The 23,174-nt window shown below is 40.4% G+C and overlaps 1 protein-coding gene across 2 annotated transcripts in view; it reads left to right on the top strand.

The window, feature by feature from the left end:
• Positions 1 to 21,372, top strand: part of RAB39A (RAB39A, member RAS oncogene family) — a 31,021-nt gene extending 9,649 nt beyond the window's left edge. The window contains exons 1-2 of one of the 2 annotated variants that reach the window (XM_041769990.1): positions 16,336 to 16,478; positions 16,700 to 21,372. In XM_041769990.1, the coding sequence (XP_041625924.1) occupies positions 16,381 to 16,478; positions 16,700 to 17,126 (525 nt within the window). In that variant the 5' untranslated portion in view covers positions 16,336 to 16,380 and the 3' untranslated portion in view covers positions 17,127 to 21,372. Of the gene's footprint in view, positions 1 to 16,335; positions 16,479 to 16,699 lie in introns of those variants that run through there. The other variant, XM_041769988.1, reaches the window with a different exon arrangement.
• The last annotated feature ends 1,802 nt before the right edge of the window (positions 21,373 to 23,174 follow it).

Below are 23,174 nucleotides of genomic sequence, written 5' to 3'. Positions count from 1 at the left end.
AAACTCTTGCTGTTTTAGGAAAGGATCCAGTAGCTTTTGAGAGTCCCTCAAGTTTTGTGGCCTCATTCAAAATTAAGAGGTTGATCTTCTTGCCTGGCTTCTAGCCACTTGTCACACTTTTACAGTATCTTTAGCACTTGTTCTAAGCACAAAATCTCCCAGGTAGAATCAGTAGAAAAACTGGAAAAAAGGTTAAAGGAGTGAGTGGATGGAACTTCTTAATTTTGGATTTTTTAGCTATAAAAGGGCTACCATAGAAAGGCTTTAGGAAAGCAAATGTTGGGCAGCCCTGGTGGCTCAGTGGTTTAGTGCTGCCTTTCGCCCAGGGCCTGATCCTGCGGACCTGGGATCAAGTCCCACATCAGGCTCCCTGCATGGGGCCTGCTTCTCCCTCTGACTGAGTCTCTGCCTCTCTCTCTCTCACTGCGTCTCTCATGAATAAATGAATAAAATCTTTAAAAAAAAAAAAAAAGGAAAACCAATGTTAACAAAGCAAATATGAGGTGAAATTTAAGACCAATTTGGTAGAATAGATGGATAGACTCTGAAAAGAGAATTAAAAGTGAAAGAGAAGATATGGTTAGTTGTATAGCAGAGGACCATTGGCAGCAAAGAAAAGTAATGAGAAAGTGGGGAAACAGGCGCATAAAAGAAGCTGCCGAGGGTTGTCTGGGTGGCTCAGTCGGTGAAGTGTCTGCCTTCGGCTCAGGTCACTATCTCAGGGTCCTGGGATCGAGACATGTCATCTGGCTTCCTGCTCAGCAAGGGGTCTGCTTCTCCCTCTCCCTCTGCTACTTCCCCTGCTTGTGTGCACAGCTTACTCTCTCTTTCTCTCTCAAATAAATAAACAAATAAAATGTTTAAAAAAAAAAAAGCTGCAGGGGTCAGCCACACTGATATCCACATGCTGGCCACTTTAGTATATAAATAACTGCAGCCACAGGACCAGGAAAGAACAGACAGGTGATCTGAAAACAACAGTCTCAGTTTTCTTTTCTTTTCTTTTCTTTTTTCAAGATTTTATTTATTTATTCATGAGAGACACACAGAGAGAGGCAGAGACGCAGGCAGAGGGAGAAGCAGGCTCCATGCAGGTAGCCCGATGTGGGACTTGATCCTGGGACTCCAGGATCACGCCCTGGGCCAAAGGCAGGCACTCAACCACTGAACCACCCAGGCATCCCCTCAGCTTTCAATAATACAGTCAATGTCCAGAAAGGCTTTAGCTTGCCCCAGAGGGATGGCTCCTCAGCAGTTTTGCTCAAGGACCCGTTTCTCTTAATTCCATCTGTATTCAGTTATCTTCTGCACCATGCCTCCTGTCATGATTGAGAAGAGTTTTATTGGCATATTGTGCAATTTCTGTCCTGAAAAGTATTCTGTTTGCACACAGTCTCCCCCTGCTCCTGTCTTCTCTATACCCGCATTGATTAACCTCTCCACCCAAACCATTATTTTACTGCTATGTTCAGAAAACAAAGGGGAAATAGCTTGACACAACAGTAGCAATGGTGATCACTGACAGCAAACATTTGTGCCCACACTGACCCTTCCTTCCCCTCCATGCAGTACTCAGGGATTGCACTGCTACATTTTGTGGCAGGAGTCAGCCCTGCCGCTGCTGTGGACAGACAGACTTGTAGGAAGCATCTCACCTTGTTAGACAAGGAGAGCTGTCGAGTATTGGCCAAAGCTACCAGCAAACATTGGCTCTGGTGTCCTAAAATTTCATACGTGCTGCAGAGTAGCTTTCCAGTCCTTAATGCTGTCCCATTTTTTTTTCTGAAGAAGTTGAAATCAACTAGGATGATTTACTTATGGAAATCCTGGCACTGATGTAGCTTAACTGTATGTCAAGCACTAGATGTAATAATAGATACAAAAATAAGTAACATATAGGGACACCTGAGTGGCTCAGTGGGTTAGGCATCCAACTTTTGGTTTCAGCTCAGATCATGATCTCAGGGTCCTGGGATTGAACCCCACATTAGGCTCCGTGCTCAGTGCAGAGTCTGCTTGAGATCTCTCTACCTCTCTCTCTCTAAAATGAATAAATAAACATTTTAAAAAGAAATAAGTAAGATATAATCTCACTTTCAAGGTCCATGCTGTCTCTGTACTGAGTATAGACTATGCTCCTGTAACTAAGAGACTAACCAATTAGGGCACCTTAAATAATGCAGGACTTCATTTCTCCTTCTGCAACAGTCTGAGTGAATGGTTCTGGGCTGTCAGGGTGGCTCTGCCTCAGGATTCTTCAGTCTTTGCCATTTCCCAGCGAGCAGGAAGAAGGAGAACCCCTACTGCAAATGGCTTCTCCAAGTAGATGGGTCGCAGACTGCACACAAAACCTCTTGTGTCCCATTCATCTAGATTTGGTGACATGACCACAGCTGACTATAAGAGAGCTGGGGAGCACAGTCTCCACATGAGTGCTAGTGCCAGCTAAAACTGGTGGTTCTGTCACTAAAGGAAGACAGAACAGACCCTGGGAGATAATTAGATGTCTTTCTCACAGACTTGTGGCAAGAAAGATAATAATCAAATAATTGCAGTAAGGACTGTAAGTACTAAAATAAGTTCCAGTGGCAGAAGAAAGGGAGGATGGGGGCTCGTTTCAGAGGACATGTCACAGAGAAGATGGCTCTTGATGCTGGGACATGTAAGATGTATGAGTAGTAGGAGAAATAACAAAAGGACTAAGTACATTGGAAAAAGAAGTGGCTTCCAGTAATAACAGCAGATTGAAAACCTGTACCTATTTTTGCCCCTTTTCCTGAAATCTCATGAAAGTGAAGATAGTTTTGTTTTGGAACCATAGACCCTCAAACAAGGAGAGTAGGTAAGGAGACAACATCAACAAAATTTTGGAAGCAGGAAAGCAGATGGAGGAATGTTAAATGAATTGGCAGATTCAAGAAAACTGACTTCTGGGATGCCTGGGTGTCTCAGCGGTTGAGCACCTGCCTTCAGCCCAGGGCATGATCCTGGAGTCCCAGGATCGAATCCCACATCAGGCTTCCTGCATGGAGCCTGCTTCTCCCTCTGCCTGTGTCTCTGCCTCTCTCTCTCTCTCTCTCTCTCTCTCTCTCTCTCTGTGTCTCATGAATAAACAAATAAAATCTTAAAAAAATAAACTAACTTCTGAGCAATTGATGGAAAAAAGCTAAAAACCAACCCAATATATGCAGCCCCAATGACTCAGGAAATGATTGGCATCAGATACTTCTGGAAGTATAAGGATGATTATCAGTCTAGTTAAGAAAGATTGGATTCTCACATCCCCACCACCATCCCACACATCAGGTGATGTCCTGTCCCCCAACATTGGCAAAAACTGGGAATCTATTCTTGGAAAAGAATTAGAGTCTCCAATTGGAAGAACCAGGCATGACTGAGGTTGGGCTCCCTTATTAGAAGTAAGGGCATTAAGTGAATGCATGTATGTTGGATGCTAATATGGTCTAGTCATTTCCCTCTGCCCCTGCTCAGCTCTCAGAATGCTGGCAGTCAGGCCGCAACCTTCAAACATTGGTGAAATTATTTCTGAAGGAACTGACTAGCCCAAGGGGAGAGGCTTAAGATACTACCATGAGTGGCACCTGGGGGATTCAGTCGGTTAAGTGACTGCCTTCAGCTCAGGTCATGATCTCCAGGTCCTGGGATTGAGTCCCGTGTTAGGCTTCCTACTCAGCAGGGAATCTGCTTCTCTCTCTCTCTTCCTCTCTCTGCCCCTTCCCACTTTTTGTTCTCTCTCTCTCTCAAATAAATAGATAAGAACTTTTTAAAAACAACAACAACAAAAGATACCAACTGGAGAGTTCTCTCAACTAAAGTGATCTAGCCCGATTTTCTGGCAAGTGGGTCTTTTGATCTCAATGAAAGATTGCAAGAAATATTAGGAGATCTGTACATAAAACCTAGAGACCAAAACAGAGACCAAAGCAACCAGAGAAACAAATTTAATAAAGGGGAAGGGAATGTTAACAAAATAAAACTGTCTTTAATTTCCTCATAGAGATAATGGGAAAATATTACAATCGAAAGAAGAACAGGGTACTATTTTTTAGAGGAATATTTTGAGAACAGACAAGCTTTTAGAAACACAGTAGGAAAAAAAAAACACTCCAAAAGAGAAAGAAAATAGAGGGGAAAGATTATATTAAAAATTAGAAGATAGTCCAAAAGGTTTGACACACAAGTAACAGGTGTTCCAGAGAGAAGAGAAAAAACAGAGTGGAGAAATCCTCAATGAAGCAATTCAAGAAAATTTTCCAAGATTTAGGGACCTGAGTTTTCAGATGGGAAGGACCTAGCACAGTAGACAAAGGTGGACAGAGTCTAAGGGACGTGGTCGTGAAATTCTAGAACACTGGCACCACAAGACCTTCAGTGGGGAGGGAAAAATCAGGAATCATGTTGGTTTCAGGTTTCCTGAAAACATCAGTGGAAGGTAGAAGGCAACAGAGAGACTGCAAAATTCTGGAAGAATTCTACGTCTGACTCAGTTGAGTCATTCATTGAGTCGTCATTCACCTGGGAGAGCAGAATAAACCACACATGCAAGATTTTGAAATAGTACCCCCTGTGTCTCTGTAAGGAAGCTGCTTGAGAATGTGCGCTCCCCCCACACACACATAGAGGAGGAAGCCAGGAATGAAGAACACGGAGGATCCAGGGATGAGGAAGCTACGCCGGAAGACAGGCAGAGGTAATGCCCAGGAAGATAACAGTCCCCTCTGCTGCAGGTGCCAGGGACAGCCCAGCTGGACTGTTGGAGCAGATGGCTGGAGGGGAGACCCTCTTGGCAAGATGCAAAAGAAATGCTAATGAGAACTCCTTAAAAGAACAAAATTGGCAGAGAGTTTAGAATTGGATTGTTGTTGGTTTGTTTCTTTTGTATATATATTTTTTATAGAAGTTCGATTTGCCAGTATAAAACCTAGTGCTCATCCCATCAAGTGCCCTTCTCAGTGCCCATCACCAGTGCTTGTTTTTCTTTTCTTTTTTTTTTTAAAGACTTATTTATTTATTCATTCAGAGAGAGTGAAGAGAGAAGCGAGACACAGGCAGAGGGAGAAGCAGGCTCCATGCAGGAAGCCGGATGTGGGACTCGATCCTGGGTCTCCAGGATCACACCCTGGGCTGCAGGCAGCGCTAAACCGCTGCGCCACTGGGGCTGCCCCCTGCTTGTTTTTCTTAAAGAGGTTAATTATTTGAGAGAGAGTTTGAGTGCATGAGCAGGGGGGAGGGGCAGACCCCACTGAGCAGAGAGCCCAATTCAGGGCTTGATCCCAGGACCTTGAGATCATGACCCAAGTTGAAGGCAGACACTTAACCAACTGAGCCACCAGGCGCCCCTGGAATTGGATTATTCAGCTTAGCAAAAAGAAAAAGATGTGGGGGTGGATATCAGATGTTTCTTTTCTTTAGGACACATGGGAGGAATAGATTCCCCCTCTCTCTTACAGAGACAGAATCGTGAGGTTCATTGTGGCCAGTGGATTTGAGCAGAAGTAGCACATGGTGGTTTTAAAAATCAGCCCAGATTCTTTACAATTCTTCCCTCCAGCAGGTGGGTGGTTTGTTATTAGGACAAGCCTGGCCTATCTTTATGAATACACAAGGTAATTATTAACTTTAGAAAACGTTGTGCGGGAAAGGAGAAGTCACAGTGTAGTTCAGGCTCAGCAATGAGATGAATGTCCATGATCAGAACAACACGAATGCCAAGAAATGATCTACCTAAAATTATGATGTAATGATACTGGCAAGTTGGGTCCTGGGGGGATATAAGGATGTGTGGTAAGTGCACATGTAACTTAGATAAAATCACGAACTTAGACAAAGACAGAGGGATGCCGGGGTGGCTCAGTCGGTTGAGCATCCAACTCTTGGTTTCCGCTTGGGTCCTGATCTCAGAGTCATTGGGTCGAACCCCATGTCAGGCTCCCCACTCAAGCAGTCGGCTTGTCCCTCTCCCTCTGCTCCTCCCCTGTTCTTCTCTCTCTCAAATAATACATAAAATCTTAAAAAAAAGAAAAAAGAAAAGAAAAGAACATGAGCATAATCTGTTCAAATGACTTGAAAATAAAAGCTGCATAATTTTAGAGATAGAATGAAATGAGAAAAGGCTAAACACCAATTATAAATTCTAAGATGTGGAGAGGTATACAAAAGTATGTGAAACAGCAGCACAGAGGAAGTCAAATGGAACCAGACATAAGTCACAAAAATGGTGGAAGAGTTATAACCCAAGATATTCTTTAATTGTGTTAGATCACATGATGCACTGTATTATATGGAGAATAAAATAATTATGAGAAGATGATCATCATCTTATTTTAATTTGGCAGAGGATGCCAGAAAGTGTTGGAGTGAGTGCTGAAGTCTTTTGTACATTTTCTGGTCACATACTAAAGAGAAAACAAGCATCCTTTCATTATCACCTTGCAGACAATTAGCAAAGTCAGAAACCGTTCCCATTAATTTCCAGATAAACTATTTCGATTTTCACACATAACTTATTCTACCTCCCATAATCCACCTGCAAAGTACAATTTGAATTACTACCAACTTTAACCAGTAATTCTTCAGAAAATGCAGATGATTTCACCTATATGCTTATAAGTATGTGCAATTACTCAGCCCATTTCTCTTTCAGCTTCACAGATCCCTACTATGAATATTGAAAGAACAGTTTTTTGGTATTTTGGTATTTCTCTGTTACTCTCTCATTTGCTTGGCATTTGCATGCTACTTGGGCACAGTCTGACAGTATCAACTTATTCAGTTGTTGATGTATTCCTTACAAATATCCGTAGGACTCATCGTGCCTGGTTCTGTGTTAGACACTAGGGTTACAGCATTCCAGAAAAACTGACAACAATCCTTGCATTCATGGAGTTCGTCATATAATGAGGGGAGTCAGGCTAGAACCAAATATACTAGAAAAACAATCTAGGAGATCAGTGTTGAGTGCTGTGGAGTAAAATGGAAGATGAGAGGTGATGAGAGCATGCAAGGAGATGGAATGGCCTCGCTATCATCAAGTGATGATCTGTCATAAAAGGAAAATAGAAGGTGGTCATGGGAATGGACTCACATTCAGAGAGAGGATATGGCCCGTTAGGTCTCATCGGTTATGTATATATAGCCTCTGCAGCCTCAGACTTATATTTTATGCAAAGACCCTGGGATTGCACAAAGAAAAAGCACTTTAACATTTGTATGTATGGAGAAAGGTGTCCGAGGTTAGGAGCTTCAAGCTTTGAAATCTCAGGGCAGAGAGAGGGGCTGTTAGAGTCACTAATAATAAAAGAAGAGGAGAAACTTGTGTTTTTTCCTCTTGAAAGCAATCATAAGGACTTGGATCACAAGGCAAGTGAGGCAGGTAAATACAGCATCAACACAACGATGGTTCCCAGAGGGGCAGTAGCGATGTAGTGTCATGGAGGGAAGCACTCACCAGGCTGATGCATTCGTAGGCTGCTTGCTGCTGTCAGCCTTTGGCATCAAAGTACTTCTATCCTCTAAATGCCTATTTTACAGCTGGCAAAGCCACAAGAAGGGCATTTCCAGGATGGATCCATCATCTGGTTCGTTTTACCCAAGTAAGTCAGCAAATGCTCTGTATTTTTTTGCTTTTTTAAAACGCCTGTGGACATCCACCACAACTCATATTAATAGCATGTACGATTTAGATAGTCTTGCCACTTTCAGATAAAATTTTATAATAAGTAAATAGAACATAAATAATCGTGTGCATTCCAAGACCTGTGGACTTTTGTTGTTGACAACAGCATCTTGTTTTCAGTTTCCTTCAGGAAACTAGATAACTGTTTGAGATACTTTACACTTTTTAGAATCTCAGTAATCCTGTCATTTGGGTCACAAAAATTCCAAATTCCCCAAGGCTAATCATTCACACCTGATTGCATTGCTCCTAGTTAAGGAATTCCTTGTAAATGTAAGTGAATCCTAGTACTCTCCATATCACTTGTCTACATATTATTTTAGGGAAAAAAATTAAGAGGAAAATTAACATTAATTAGTTGACCATTTTTCTTTCCTAAAGCAAAAATACTATAAGAACCAGCTTTGCAGATGATTAGTTAAAAGAAAATGTGGTATATACATACAATTGAATGATTTTTCAGCCATAAAAAGGAAGGAAATGCTGTCACCTGCTACAACGTGGGTGAATCTTGAGGACATTATGCTAAGTGAAAGTAGATTGGTACATGGGGCGCCTGGGTGGCTCGGTTGGTGAAGCATCTGCCTTCGGCCCAGGTCATGATCTCAGGGTCCTGGGACAGAGCCCCGAATTGGGCTCCCTGCTCAGTGTGGAGCCTGCTTCTCCCTCTTCCCCTCCCTACTCCCTGTGCTTATACTCTCTGTGTCAAAAAATAAAATCTTAAAAAAGAAGATAGCCAGTTACTGAAGGCAAATACTATGTGATTCTATGGATGTGAGGTATCTAAAGTGATCAGACTCTGAGGATCAGAAAGAATAGTGGTTGCCAGGGGCTGGGAGCCAGGAGGAGGAAATGAGTTGCTGTTCACTGGGCATGAAGTTTCAGTCATGCAAGATGAAACAGTTCTAGAGATTTGGTATACAGCTTTGTGCTTACATTTTAAAAATTGTTAAGAGGTGATGGGGCACCTGGGTGGCTCAATCAGCCAAAAATCTGCCTTTGGCTCAGGTCATGATCCCAGGGTCCTGATTAGCCCCAGCTCTCTGGCTCTCTGCTCAGTGGCGAGTTCTGCTTCTCCCTCTGCCCCTCCCCCTACTCATACACGTGCTTTCTCTCTCAAATAAATAAATAAGATCTTAAAAAAAAAATTAAGAGGTGGATCTCATGTGTTTTTACCAGAATAATTTCAAAAAAGAATGAGTTTTGGCCTCATGAAACTATGTTTAAGATTATCAAATATTTGTGTTTTATGTCCTCCTTCTCTTACAAAACATGGGGACTATTATCAGCCAGGTCTGTGGTTGCCAGCACCAAAACCAGCTTGAGGACCATAATCTAAAATTAATGTTTCTGGAAGCATGTCTGAGGCACAGAGCCTTGACCGGAAGCTAGAAAGACCAGGCTTGGAATGATTGAGAAGATCCCAGGAGCTCTGGGCAACAAGAACCACAGGAAGCCAGGATGGTCCTCATGATCTTGTTGCTCCCTTGCTGCCATTCGCCCACTGCCATAAGAAGCTCCAAATGACCAATTGGCAGTCTCAGCTAGTTCAGTAGAAGCATCACAGGGTTCTCTGGTGAAATCATTCCTCCCTTGGATAGTAAAACCTTCCCATCAGCAGAGTTCAGAGTCACAGGGATTAGGAGCAACAAAAAATTGTAGTGACTCATTAAGTGTAATTGTGAGAGGCACCATCACCCCACTTCCACCCTTTGTTTGCCAGACCACAGCATCTGTTTATGAGGAAACCACCTCCTACTCTAGCCCTCACTTGTTTAAAACACGTGCAGCCTGAATCATGCCAAAATCTTACAAGGTATTTTCTCCTGGATGGCGTCAGCCCACTTCCCCGTCTCTGCCTCTGCTAAATGAAATCTTTGGTCTGCAGCAAAGTGTGGGATATCACATCCGTATATAAGGGATTCCATAAGTCCATGGATGGTGGTACAGCATGTTTTCAGTCCAGATTAAATGTGTGTTACAGTGTCCCCTCCATGATGGTCCCCCCACGGAGAAAGATACCATATCTCAAGTGTCAGCAGCTGCTGGAAAACCAACTTGCACAGTGACAGTCAGGGAAGAGAAAGTCTTGTTGAGCCCAATCACAGCCTCCATCTCTCTGCCATGATCACTTTGAGTCCAAACTGGGGTAAAAATACAGACCAATAATTACACCAGGATATTTTGTTTCACCAGTTACTAGGAACTCCTCCACAGAGGGGAGGGAGTTCGGGGTGAATAGTCACATAGAATACAAATATTCACATGTCCTAGACACATCAGCATACATCTCCCCAGACCTCCTTATCAGTCCTCCAATCTTGCTTTCTCCACTGTGCCAAACCCTTGGCCTCTGCTCATGAATTGGTGTGGATCCTTACCTACATCTTTCCATCTCTCTCTCTGGAAAAAGTACAAGAAGTCCACAGGTGGGAGGGGCTCTCTTTTGCACTAACCTTCAAGTTCACTATTGAGTGGGGCTGACCAATGCCAGTGTGCTATGCAGAACCATCTGTAGGGTTTTTTTTCCTCTTTAGTTATAGGGAAATCCACATAGGGCCACAGGTTGAGAGGGTCCTGCAAAAGTAGGCTTTCTGAGTGTGTGAGCCTTGTTAGTGTGGGTCCCCTCAGGTTCCACTCCCATCTTGCTTATGTTTATGACTTACACTTATTGACAAAGTTCCAGCTGGGTCAAACAGAAAACACCTAGCTCTTGTTCACCCCTCAGATTACACAGTCACTGGTGTTCCAGGCATTTAGTCTCTATCAAAGCCAGGTTGTAAGCCAAGAACTTTCTCAAAAGCACAGTAGCTCTTGACAAAGAGCATACCTTTATTCCAAATGCCACTCCTACCTTTATTCCAAAATGCCACTCCTGTGATTGTCCAGTGGAACCTTCTCCAGGCTTGACAGAGCATCCCAGTACTGCTATAGGTACTTCTGGAAGGCACCATTAGATCTGATGGACCATGAGCCAAGTAGCAAAGCTGCTTGCATTGTAGCTTGGACCAGTACGGGGGTTTCTCTTGCTTTCAGCACTATTAGAGCTGGTAGCCTTTTGGGTCTCCTATTTAATGGATCAGAGAAGTAAATTCAAATATTATACAAGTGTCCTCCACAATCCAAAAAGGCCCATTAAGTATTATGCTTTCTTCTTCTTGGTGGGGGACATAAGATACCACAACAGCTTGTCTTTGGGGAGGTTTTAATAGCATACCTCGGATTAAGGGATCCCCTCCCCCAAGAAACTTCACAGATTACTATTATATTTTCATGGGATATATATTTAGGGTATATATATTTATTTATATTTATATTTAATTTATCCATTCTTCTCTAGCCACTAACATGCTCATCACATCTCAGTGACCTTGGTGTGAGAATATAACACACTGCTAATAGATCTTAATATTGGGCACCTTTCTTTTTTTGCACTGCTAGTATCTGTTTCCTCAAACTTCCTCACTCTCTCTGCCATTTCTCCCCTTTCCCCAATGGCTGTGTTCATGGTTTTACCAAATCAACCACTTATTCCCTAAGACTGTACTGAGTGCCCACGATGTGCCAGGCACTTAAGAATCACTGCATATTCAGTAGTGAGCATAGACATGGCACCTGCCTGCCTTTCGCAATTGACAAACCAATATCTTGAATTCAGAAAGTGGAAAGAGGTGGAGAAGGATGGTATGCAAGAGTACTAACCTTGAACACAGTTAATTCTGCCCACCAGCCTGAGAAACAGATTTTAACCAAATGGCCACCATTTTTCCTTCAATGGAGGTGTCCAATAAGAGGAGTAAAGTGTTCCTCCAGTTCTCTTTCGTGAGGAGAAAAAGGTTGAAACGGAAATCCTATTTCGTCCTATGGTAGAAGTCTAAGTGTGAGGGAAGAGGGAGAAGAGTTTCTCCTGCTAAGAGCAGTATTCCTTGGCAGTGTGGAGTGTCTACTTGGGATTGGTTATAATTAATTCATAGGGGCACCAGCCTACCTGGTTGAGTGATTTTCCCCAGAAACATTCAGCAGCATGCTGGACTGATCCAGAGATACAGATGAGTATAGCAGTGGGGGAAGAGCTTGGGAATGTAGATGTTTCCAAGAAAACAATTATAGTGATATCTCCTAGAACTACGGTATGGATGGAGGTAAAAATAGGAGGGTATTAATGGATAGAAAGTAGTAGAATTACTCAGTGGATTACAAATCTGGATAAAATTTAAAAATTATCACTAAAAATATGCTGCAGGCTATGAGATTTTGATCAAAAAGTAGTATGTAAATCTCCAGTTTGGGAAGTAGTGAATTTCTGATGATGAAAAGAAAGTAGATGAGAAAAGCAGAATGAAGAGGATAGTTCATTAGAAACAAAAAAAATCAAGTAACAGAAATGACACCAGACAGCCCATCCAAATGGATGTTGAAATCAGTGAGCAGAATGACAGGAATTGAGATGGAAAGAAAAACAAAGTGCTGAAGTCTTCAGCTTATAGAGGATGACCCAGCAGTTAGCGAATGACAACAGATGATCTAGCCAGAAGGCATAAGCCTCAAAGGAGCAGGGAAGTTTTTGGTTTTTGTTTTTACAACAGGGGTTGGAGGAGAATTATCTGGAATGGGCACTGGGGAAAGCAGAAACCACCTCCTCCTGGTCCTATAGAATGAGCAATTTGAGCATGTTGAGGAGTCTGTTCTGTGAAAATGGGGGAAGGGTTGCTAATAGTGTAGCTTTCAAGGTGTAAAAGAAGCAGTAGGTTTCTTTTATACTCAAAACTAGATTGGGGTGCCAGCTGGCTCAGTCAGGAGAGTGTGCAACTCTTGATCTCCGGGTTGTGACTTTGAGCCCTTCGTTAAGTGCAGAGATTAGTCAAAAATAAAATCTCTGAAAAAACAAAACCAGATCTTTCACTTGGGAGGAACAAGGATCTACGAAGAGCTTGTATCCCTGAAACTGTCTGCCATGAGTCATCTTCCCCATTTTACCAGTGTCATGTTGGATGTAAGGGGTGCTGGGTCCCCTTTCCAGTCATGCCACAGAGTAGCTTCATAACTCTCAATTTTCCCATAACACTCCTGAGACCAGATTGGAATCCATTCATTTATTTCTCTCTCCTTTCCTTCTCTTCCCTCCTTCCTTCCATTTCTCCCTCCCCTAATTTTTCCCCCTTCTTAAAAATCATCCATTCATTCAGTGAGACTTTCAAAGCCCAAAAGGAAATAGGTAAGGTAATTTGCAGCAAGATGTTGTTGCTTATAAAGAATTGTTACTGGGACGCCTAGGTGGCTCAGCGGTTGAGCGTCTGCCTTCGGCCCAAGGAGTGATCCTGGAGTCCCAGGATCGAGTCCCACATCAGGCTTCCTGCATGGAGCCTGCTTCTCTCTCTGCCTATGTTTCTGCCTGTGTGTGTGTGTGTGTGTGTGTGTGTGTGTGTGTGCGCGCGCGTGCGCACACACATCTTGGGAAAAAAAAAAAAAGAATTGTTACTCATCATCAACTCTGGATTTTTTTTAAATTTAAATAAAATTTTTAAGATTTTATTTATTTACTCATGAGAGACAGAGAGAGGCAGAGATACAGGCAGAGGGAGAGGCAGGCTCCATACAGGGAGCCCAATGTGGGACTCGATCCCGGGTCTCCAGGATCATGCCCTAGGCTGAAGGTGGCGCTAAACTGCTGAGTCACCCAGGCTGCCCAACTCTGGAATTCCTTATAGGGAAGCTGACCTACATAGTTCTTTCAGGATCTGTACCCTACTTCTTCTGATACTTCCAAGAACTCCTAGAGACCTAAGCGTGACCCAAAAGAGCAGGCCCAGAAAAAGCTAAATGTTCCTTACCCCCTTCTAGAAGACCTAACTCTCACATTCTAGTTTTCAGGCTGTAGGCTTGTCTCTTCCCCTGAATAATTGACAGCAGGGATGCCCAATTATTTTAGGGAAAACCTACCCCCTGGGAAAACTATATCTGAATGGGAAGGCTAACGTATCAGAATTCTAAACCTCTTATCCATACCCACATATAGAAACTGAAGATCAAGTTATTATGTAGAAAATGACAGATGTCATATTGAGACCTTTTATTCCAGCTAATCAATTATTAATAAGGGCTGTTTTAGAGTGTACATGGCATATACTTTGCTGTAATTTTGTTCTATAGAATTTGCCAACTGTATTCCAAATATGTTTGCAAAATTAGATATAAAGGGCTAGAAAACCTGCCATTCTCTACAGTGTGAGATATGGCTCTGCCTAATATACAAGCGTTTCAGCATTGAGTTTTCAACCACAAAAGCATGTTTTTGTAAATTAAACTCATGGTAGATTAAATAGGAGGGGGAATCAAAGTAATGCAGACTTGGTGCTGAGTAAATTAAAGCTTTCAGTCTAGTAACAGCCTTAATGTCGTTTCTCTTACAGCACTGCACATCTGCCTGAATTCACACATATCAAGATAAGTAGCAAAACAATAACAAATTATCCCTCAATGTTTTTTAAAGCAACTTAAATGAACCCCATTATTTGAAGCCTGTGAAAGATAGTGGGAGATTTTTCTTACTAACAGTGGCTATGTAATCCAGTAGTCCTTGAGAAAACATTCCTAAAATAGTCACTTGAGGGCAGCCCGGGTGGCTCTGCAGTTTAGCGCCACCTTTGGCCCAGGGTGTGATCCTGGAGTTCTGGAATCGAGTCCCACGTCACGCTCTCTGCATGGAGCCTGCTTCTCCCTCTACTTGTGTCTCTGCCTCTCTTTCTCTCTGTGTCTCTTATGAATAAATAAATAAAATCTTTAAAAAAAAATAGTCACTTGACAGTCTCTACTAAGAATTCTCAGGAGAGGGCGCCTGGGTGGCCCAGTCTTTTAAGCATCCCATTCTTGGTTTCAGCTCAGGTCATGATCTCAGGCTCATGATATGGAGGCCTGTATCAGGGGAGTCTTCTGTGGATTCTCTCCATCAGCCCCTGTCCCTGTGTTCCCTCTCTCTCTCTCTAAAATAAATCTTTAAAACAAATTCTGAGGAGAAGCAGGGAAGCAAATGAAAGGGAAAGAAAAAAGAGGTGAAATACTTTCTTCCCACACCCACAACAAATGGTGCTTGTGATTTCAAGAGGAAGGATAATGAAGGAATGCAACAGATGGAGAGAGTACCAGGCCTTCCATAAAGATCTTGGGTGGTCAAATGAGTTTACTTAATGATCATCTCAATGCTCAAGATCATTGACAACTTAGAAACAGACATTTGCAATCTCTGCCTCGTACAACATTTAGCACTTTCCCTCTCCAATAAGACTAATCAATCCAATATAACAAATACTAAGCAACATATATCATTTCCCAGGTAATATGATTGTCAGATACCTAGAGGAAAAATGACCCTCAAGGAGTCTTGAATTGAATGGGAGACATACCAACCGGTCCAATCAGCACATTGTGAAAATGGATATAATCATAATGGCAGTATACCAAAGGCTCAATGGAGTTATAACAGGATTTCCTAAGAGGACAAAAGGTCAGTGGCAGGGAAAGCTTCTCTATACATGATTTTTTAAAAGATTTATTTATTTATTCATGAAAGACACAGAGAGAGATGCAGAGACACAGGCAGAGGCTGAAGCAGGCTTTTCACGGGGAACCCGATGTGGGACTCAATCCTGGATCCTGGGATCACACTCTGAGCTGAAGGCAAACGCTCAACCGCTGAGCCACCCAGGCATCCCTATACATGATTTTTGAACTGATTCTTGAAGGAGAAATAGGAGGGTAGAAGACATTCTGGGTAGAAAAAATAATGCATGTAAAGGCAAGAAATACAGAACAGTGTAGCCTTACCACCTTGCCTCATGATTCAGTCAGGAAATAGCACATGTGAAGGGTTAACTGAAAGTTTAGCAAAGTGACTATTTCTAGAAATGTGGGCAAGGTGAACAGCATCAATCAAGGATGGTGAGGCATTCAAAGTTAGCCACAGTGAGAAGCCATCCACCACCTGACCAACAGAGGGAAGAGAATGAGATTACCTGAACCTGGTGGAACCCATTAGAAAGGTGCTATTCAAGGGGAACCACAACCAGAAGCAGGAACATAGCTGCTGTGAAGCCAAGAGTGGAGATGGAGAGGAGGGTACGTAGCTGGACCTCTTTGCTACCCAGCTGGTGCTCCCATTGGCTGAACCTCACTGCAAGCCCAAGGGTGAGGGAGTTTGGGAAAGCTTTGAGGCCCAGAGAAGAGCAGAGACTAGATCTAGAGGGACAGATGGGATCCCTAGCACACCTCAGATTCACACTCCATGTGCCAACAATTTCCTGTTTCTTGAAGAGGTATCACACAGGACTGTAGCTGTGACTCACATTATAACAGGTGCACCCTCGTTTCTTCTTCAATGGATAGAGAGGGGCTTCTTGCATTAAATAACAGGAAGAGAGATTTTTAAGATCTGGTTGGCTGGACAACCTCTGCCCTTTACCATATCTTTCTATATTCCTATTTTTAATCACAGTAATGTAATAATTACTCAAGCAGATAGTTGAAAATAAAAACAGTCCTAAGTGCAAGATAACATACCACTTAAGTTCTTTTTGTCTATCTAAAAATAACTACACTTTAAATGTTCTGTCAGTGGATGAAACTGGCTTGCCTATTAGTTTCAGAATATTTTTGTCCACTTAAGACACTTCATATTTGGGAGTGCCCCGATGGCTCGGTCACTCAGTGAAGCATCTGCCTTTGGCTGGGGTCTTGATCCTAGCCAGGGTCCTGAGATTGAGCCCCGAGCTGGGCTCCCTGCTCAGAGGTGAGTCTGCTTCTCCCTCTCCCTCTGCCTCTCTCCCTGCTCTTGCTCGCTTGCTCTCTCCTCTCAAATAAATAAAATCTTTTTTAAAAAGACACATCATATTTGATTTATAAATTCTGGTCCAGGTTACCTTCAAATTTTATTATGGTGCTACATTGTTTGAAAGAGGAGAAGCAGAAAAATTTGTCCCTTTACAACCTGTTTTTCTATTTCTTTTTCAGATCAATAACTCGATCTTATTACCGCAACTCAGTTGGTGGATTTTTAGTATTTGACATTACCAACCGACGATCTTTCGAACACGTGAAAGATTGGCTAGAAGAAGCAAAAATGCACGTTCAGCCGTTTCGGATTGTATTTCTGCTGGTGGGACATAAGTGTGACTTGGCTTCGCGACGTCAGGTTACGAGAGAAGAAGCCGAAAAACTGTCGGCAGACTGCGGTATGAAGTATATAGAAACCTCTGCAAAAGATGCCACAAATGTTGAGGAATCCTTTACGATCTTGACGAGAGACATATATGAACTTATTAAGAGGGGGGAAATTTGTATTCAGGATGGCTGGGAAGGAGTTAAAAGTGGTTTTGTTCCGAATACTGTGCATTCTTCTGAGGAAGCAGTAAAGCCCAGGAAAGAGTGTTTCTGCTGACTTCACACAGGCCACAGAACTAACGTGAACAGATTGGGTGTCATCTCAGGATAAATACCAACATTAACTTCATTCAGAGTGATGCAATGAAAGCATTTAAGCAACAGTTACAAACCCATGCTAACGCTTTTTAGTAAGTGTTTAATTCAGAGCACTCTGCTTACTTGCCACACTACCAGATTGGGTATTTTGCTAAATTATCGGGCAGAGCAGACAACTTTTTCTTGAAACTGGAGTGTCTACAGAATTACTCCCATTCTCTCTTTGTTAGCATATAGCTGACCTTAATGTCCACATATTTCAATATTACTCATTTTTCTTGACAGTTTGAAATGGGTTTTTTGTGCATATATAGTCTGATCGAAAACATTTGATCACGAATTATATTCTCATGAGTTACTTTGTTAATACTGAATAGTAAAGTGGATTTAAAAGTGCATAGTTCGCTTTCAAAGTAAACAATCTCAGAGGTCTCATCAACTAGGACTAAGTAACAACTCCTGCTTAAGGTACCATTGCTTTTAACCAGTCTTCGAAATATTTATGCTCCCTTAATTTGCCTGAACATAAGGAAATAAGTTTTATACTCATTTTTGTTCTCTGACTTATTGCTCTTGATAATTTTATGTTTTGTAAAAATATCTAAGGATCCAAGCAAAATATTTTATTGCAAATATTTATAAAAATAAAAATGAAAGACCATTCATCAGCAAATGTTTTGATGTTATACTATATTGTCCTTATTTAGACAAGAAAAACAAGTTTATTTATATGCCAACATTTTCAAAGAAAGTAAATGCAATTTACCTTGAACTATTGTCAAAATTATCAGTATAGGTAAATATGGAATGTTTTTAGTATTTGCTTTTTTGTCCAAGTAAGTTACTTAATTTTCCTGTTTCTGGTACAAGAAAAGTATAGGAAAGACTTTTCTGGACAAGGAAGATTGGGTACATGTTTGATATATTTAGCATTCAAATTATATTTCAATAAAATTAAAGATAGAATAATAATAATGAGTTAAGGCCATAAAATGACTTCTGAGTTTTATAATTTTTATCTTATTGATTAAATTCTCCTCCTGGAAGGGACATTTTGATCACAAACTCAAGTATTTATAACATACATTTTTGTTGTTAACCATTCCTAATCACAAAGGGGCACCAAATGCAGCCCCCTTTTTAGAATCATGCGTTTTACTGTTAAAATAGGAGCTCCATTTGTTTGGAAAACAGTGATAATGGTAGAAAGAATATTTAACTAGAAATCAAAAAATCTGTGTCCTAAGCTTGCCTCTGCTGTACCATTTGAACATGAGCGAGTCACTTAACCTCACTAAGCATCATGTGTATCAGTGCTCTTAATTGTAAAACTTATTTTGAGAATCAAGTGGATATGTGAAAAGGCTTCGTAAATAGAGAAAGCATTATGCAAATACAAGCATGATATCAGCTGCTCATGGGCATCCTATTACATTTACAATGGATGAGAATTTTGTTTTCCTGTGGTCTTTCTCTTCATCCCCACATTCTGCAGAGAGACCAGAAGAATGTGCATGCTTTCATGAACCTAGGGGATCGCTCCATTTCATATGTGCCCTCTGCCCTCTTGCCCTGAAGCCCCCACCCCCACCCCATCCTCCAAGGTGGAAATGATAGGGAAAGAAATCCCAGGAGACTTGATTCAATCAGAAGTCCTGTTTGAATGTGGGTTTTGTGCATCTTTGAAGTGGATATTTAATTATATTTTAAATACTTGAACATTTTCTCGGTTCATGGAAGTATTTTTAATAGCACTTATGGAGAGAATATAAATTATAACATCACTGTAAGATTTTGAAGTTATATTGTCACCATTTTCTTGATATCTTTGTATTAATTCCATTCAAGTGAGGTTCAAACTGTAACTGATCAGATAAGAATTGCTGTCCCCCAAAAATGTGAAGTCATCTATTTTTACTGCTACAATTTTAAACCTTATATTACAATTTTCCATCGGTCCAAAATGGCACCAACTCAAAAACTGAGTAGCTAACAATTTAAAGTACAGTCACCTGTGCCTACTTGTTTATTAAACAGCTAAAATATAAAATAAGATTTAATTTTCAGTGGACACCCTTTATAATACTATCGTTGGGGTCAGACTAATATTGGGGCTAAAGGGTATGATTTGTTCCAAGATTTAGAATAGAACTAAAAGGTCAGAAGAAACAAATGGGGGCAGCCCGGGTGGCTCAGCAGTTTAGCGCCACCTTCACCCCAGGGTGTGATCCTGGAGTCCTGGGATTGAGTCCCATATCAGGCTCCCTACATAGAGCCTGCTTCTCCCTCTGCCTATGTTTCTGCCTCTCTCTCTCTCTCTGTGTCTCTCGTGAATAAATAAAATCTTTTTTAAAAAAGAAGAAGAAACAAATGGAAATGCAAGGCCCCCAAAAGTGGATACTTCCCCAAGATCACACAAAAGCAGAAGTCTAGTTGGGGCACTTTCCATTACTGTGCTATGTCAAGGGTGTGGGTATGCACGCGTGTGTGTATGGCGGGGCGGGGGCGGGGGTAAAGCAGGGGAGGGGGGAAGCAAAGAGAAAATATGATCTAGCTGAATCCACAAAATACTAAAACTGGGCCATAGCATTTTGAGGTTATAGAAGAATTGTTTGTGGTGCAACAATACTAAAATGAATAACTGCAAGATCTGAGTTCCTACACAAGATTGCCAAACATCTGTATAACCTTAGCTAGATATTTTTATCCATATATATATCCATATATATATAAAATAACTGACCTATTTTCTTACACATAATTATGGAGAATGTGGATAATGATGCCAAAACAGTGAAAATATTTGCTCCAGGCAAAACATTTGACTAAGTGTCTTAGAAGTCAGGTATAGTTGAATCAGATATAATTAAAATTATTTAATTTAAAAAGTACTTAATTTAAATTTAAGTCTATTTGAATTTAAAATACAAAATTAATGGATGATGTAGCTAATTACTACATATTTTAAATAAACATGATAAACATGAAATAAAACATCTATCTGATCATATAACACACTTGTCCCTGACAAATACTTCTCATCTTGAGTTGCTTTAACGCTTTCAGCGCATGTGGTAATTTTAATTAATGGCAAGCCTAAGCCAAAATGATTTTGTAAACAGAATGCTTTTAAATGTGGCCTTTATATACATAATAGTAGCAAACAAGATTTCTCTGAGAGTTTATGCTAGGTTTCCAAAAACCTCAAAGTACTCCATGATTTTTTTTTTTAGTGGCAACCAAAGCAGCCTTTATTATTATGAAGATAACTTTGCCAATCTATTTATCCAACTTTACAGTGTTCAAAAACTGAATCTATGGATTAATAAAATCCTTTTGAGTGCTTTTAATTTTATATTGCCTTTGGTTCAATCAAGTACAAAGCTTCCATTGACTTCAAAGAGTGCACTGTATTTGAATAATTTCCTTAGGTCTGACAGTGACAAGGATTTGAAAGACTAAAGACCCATTTTGTAAGCTAATTCATTTTTTCCTCAGTAACTGCCTGGAGATATTCAGTCGGAAATGCAAAGGAAACTTGTAATCTTTAAGAAGAAAAAAAGGACAGAAAGACTATAAAAGCTTTCAGGTTAGATCCTTTGTATTTTAAAATCGAATACATTCCACAGCTGATAAATAGCCATCTCTGCTTCAAAACCTTTCTGAAATCCCAATGTTTTCACTAAACTTTCTGAATGACAATCTTTACCTGATCTTAAAATAATTAATAAACTATTCTCCCCAACTTGGATGAACTGCTGCATGACTTGGTATTTCTATGATCCTAATTACTGATGAAGGTAGACACATGAGTGTTGAGCTGTGACAATCTATACCAATCATTACAGATTCTAGTTCACTTACTACACATAATCATGATATAGAATAAATGAAGAGAAGAAAATTTAAAGATTATATTTTAAATTAGTGCTCCTTGTTGTTCTATCTCTGGAAAAAAAATTGTCTTTTTTTTTTTAAAATAGTGCCTAAAACATTGTTTTATCGATGTGCTCTTCGGTGACTGGTAATTAATGGTTATTATGTTGAATTAATCCTATTAAATGTGGATTCCATATTCATGGTTTTGATTTCTACCTTCCATAGAGAAACAAACGTGCTTTGCTACAATCATTTTTTTTAGAATGACAGCCAACGAAAGAAAGGTATGATATACATTTTTTTGAAGTATGTTATTAGTGTTATTTGATTTTAAATAATGAATAAAGAGAATGAGAACTATGGTTGTCACAGGATTGTTACATTATCCATCTTCAGTGAACCATCTTTAGTGGTGTTTTCAAAACAGAATCGGCTATTTAACTGCAATTAAATGTCTGTGTGTGTGTTTACAAATAAATGAAAGTAAGAATCAGATCTAAAATCCCATATATATTACATAATACCCTGGTGAAGTGTGGGGCTGAACCCCATAATCAAACATTTATATATGTGCAGAAAAATTATGAACATTTACACTAAAAATGTCTATAAATAACCCATCATCAGCTGAGGTCAGAGCTTTTTGAGTTTAAGAATTATGAAAAAGAATCATGGTCTTTTATTATGCCTTAACAGATAATACAGAATTTGTGACCTTTTTCTAATTGAGTTTGCCTTTGTCATGCTTCGGTCTTCCACACAGCAAGAGCTTATTAAATTTTGAATTGATATGTTTAATCACACAGAAAAAAATTTCATAGCTTCTGCACATATAACTAGTTACACATGTAAAATATTTGCAACACTTGGCACATAGTAAGCACTCAATAAATGTCATCTTTTATTTTTGTTTTTAATAGTATTCTTATAACCACCGAATTGCCAAGAAGCCAGTTTTAATCTCCAGGGTGTGCCAGCAACTGATTGTTGATAATGGCAGTCTTATAGATCATAAGGGTCATGACTCTTTGAAATGGTCTGAATCTTAGAATCAGGGGAGAATGCTTTAGCAGGACAAACAGAAGATGATAGAGTTCTTGGGGATGGCTGGCGTTCACCAATGCATCTGACCAAATGGACAGGTGCTCAGAAGAGTGCAGCCATTGTGTTTTCACAGCTATGCTAGACACAATCATCACCAGAACAGTTTAGTGCATGTGCACAGTGTGATAAGGACCGTGGGTCAAAGGATTGGGCTTCTTATGTGTGAAATGGCTATCAATCGGTAGCATTGTTTTTTAAAAGACGTTTGGGAAGTAGCTTTATTGACATAGAATTCACATATGGCACCATTCACCCATTTCAGATCTATCATTAGATGGTTTTTCAGATACTGCAAGTTATGCAACCATCACCACAAACCACTTTTAGAGTATTTTTGTTACCTCAAAAAGAAATCCCCATACCTTCAGCTATCACTCCTAACACCTCTCCCACCTCATACCACCTGAGTTTTAAATAATCACTAAATCTACTTTGTGTCTCTATTTGCCTATACTGGACATTTTATAAAATTGTAATCAAATGATATGTGGTCTTTTGTGACTGGCTTCCCTAAGTTGGCATGTTTTTAAGGTACTACCATTATTTATTTATTTTATTTTTTTAGTAAGCTCTATGCCCGACATGGGGCTTGAATCCATGACTCTGAGATCAAGAATTGCATGTTCTTCTTACTGACCCAGCCAGACACCCCAATACCATTATTTGAATAAAAGAATCCCCACTATGTAAAAAATACTAGCTCATTGTACAAAATTTGGAAAATACAGAAAAATAGAAAGAAGAGGGGCACCTGAATGGCTCAGTCAATTAAGTGTCTGGCTCTTGGTTTCGTTCAGGTGGTGATCTCAGGATTGAGTCCCGTGTCAGGCCCAAGCTCAGCAAAGAGTCTGCTTGTCCCTCTCCCTCCACTCATGCTTTCTCTCTCTCTCTCTCTCTCTCTCAAAAAAATAAATAAAATCTTAAAAAAAGAAAAGAAAAATAGAAGAGAGAAAAATTGTCTTTAGACTCATCATCTGAAAAATGACTATTTCAATATTCAACATATTTCCCCATTTTTTAAAGA

This window comes from Vulpes lagopus, chromosome 10 (assembly GCF_018345385.1).
Source record: "Vulpes lagopus strain Blue_001 chromosome 10, ASM1834538v1, whole genome shotgun sequence".
In the NCBI taxonomy this organism is placed as follows: Eukaryota; Metazoa; Chordata; class Mammalia; order Carnivora; family Canidae; genus Vulpes; species Vulpes lagopus.
Note: the sequence above shows the minus strand (reverse complement) of the source record. Positions and strands in the feature narration are given on the sequence as shown.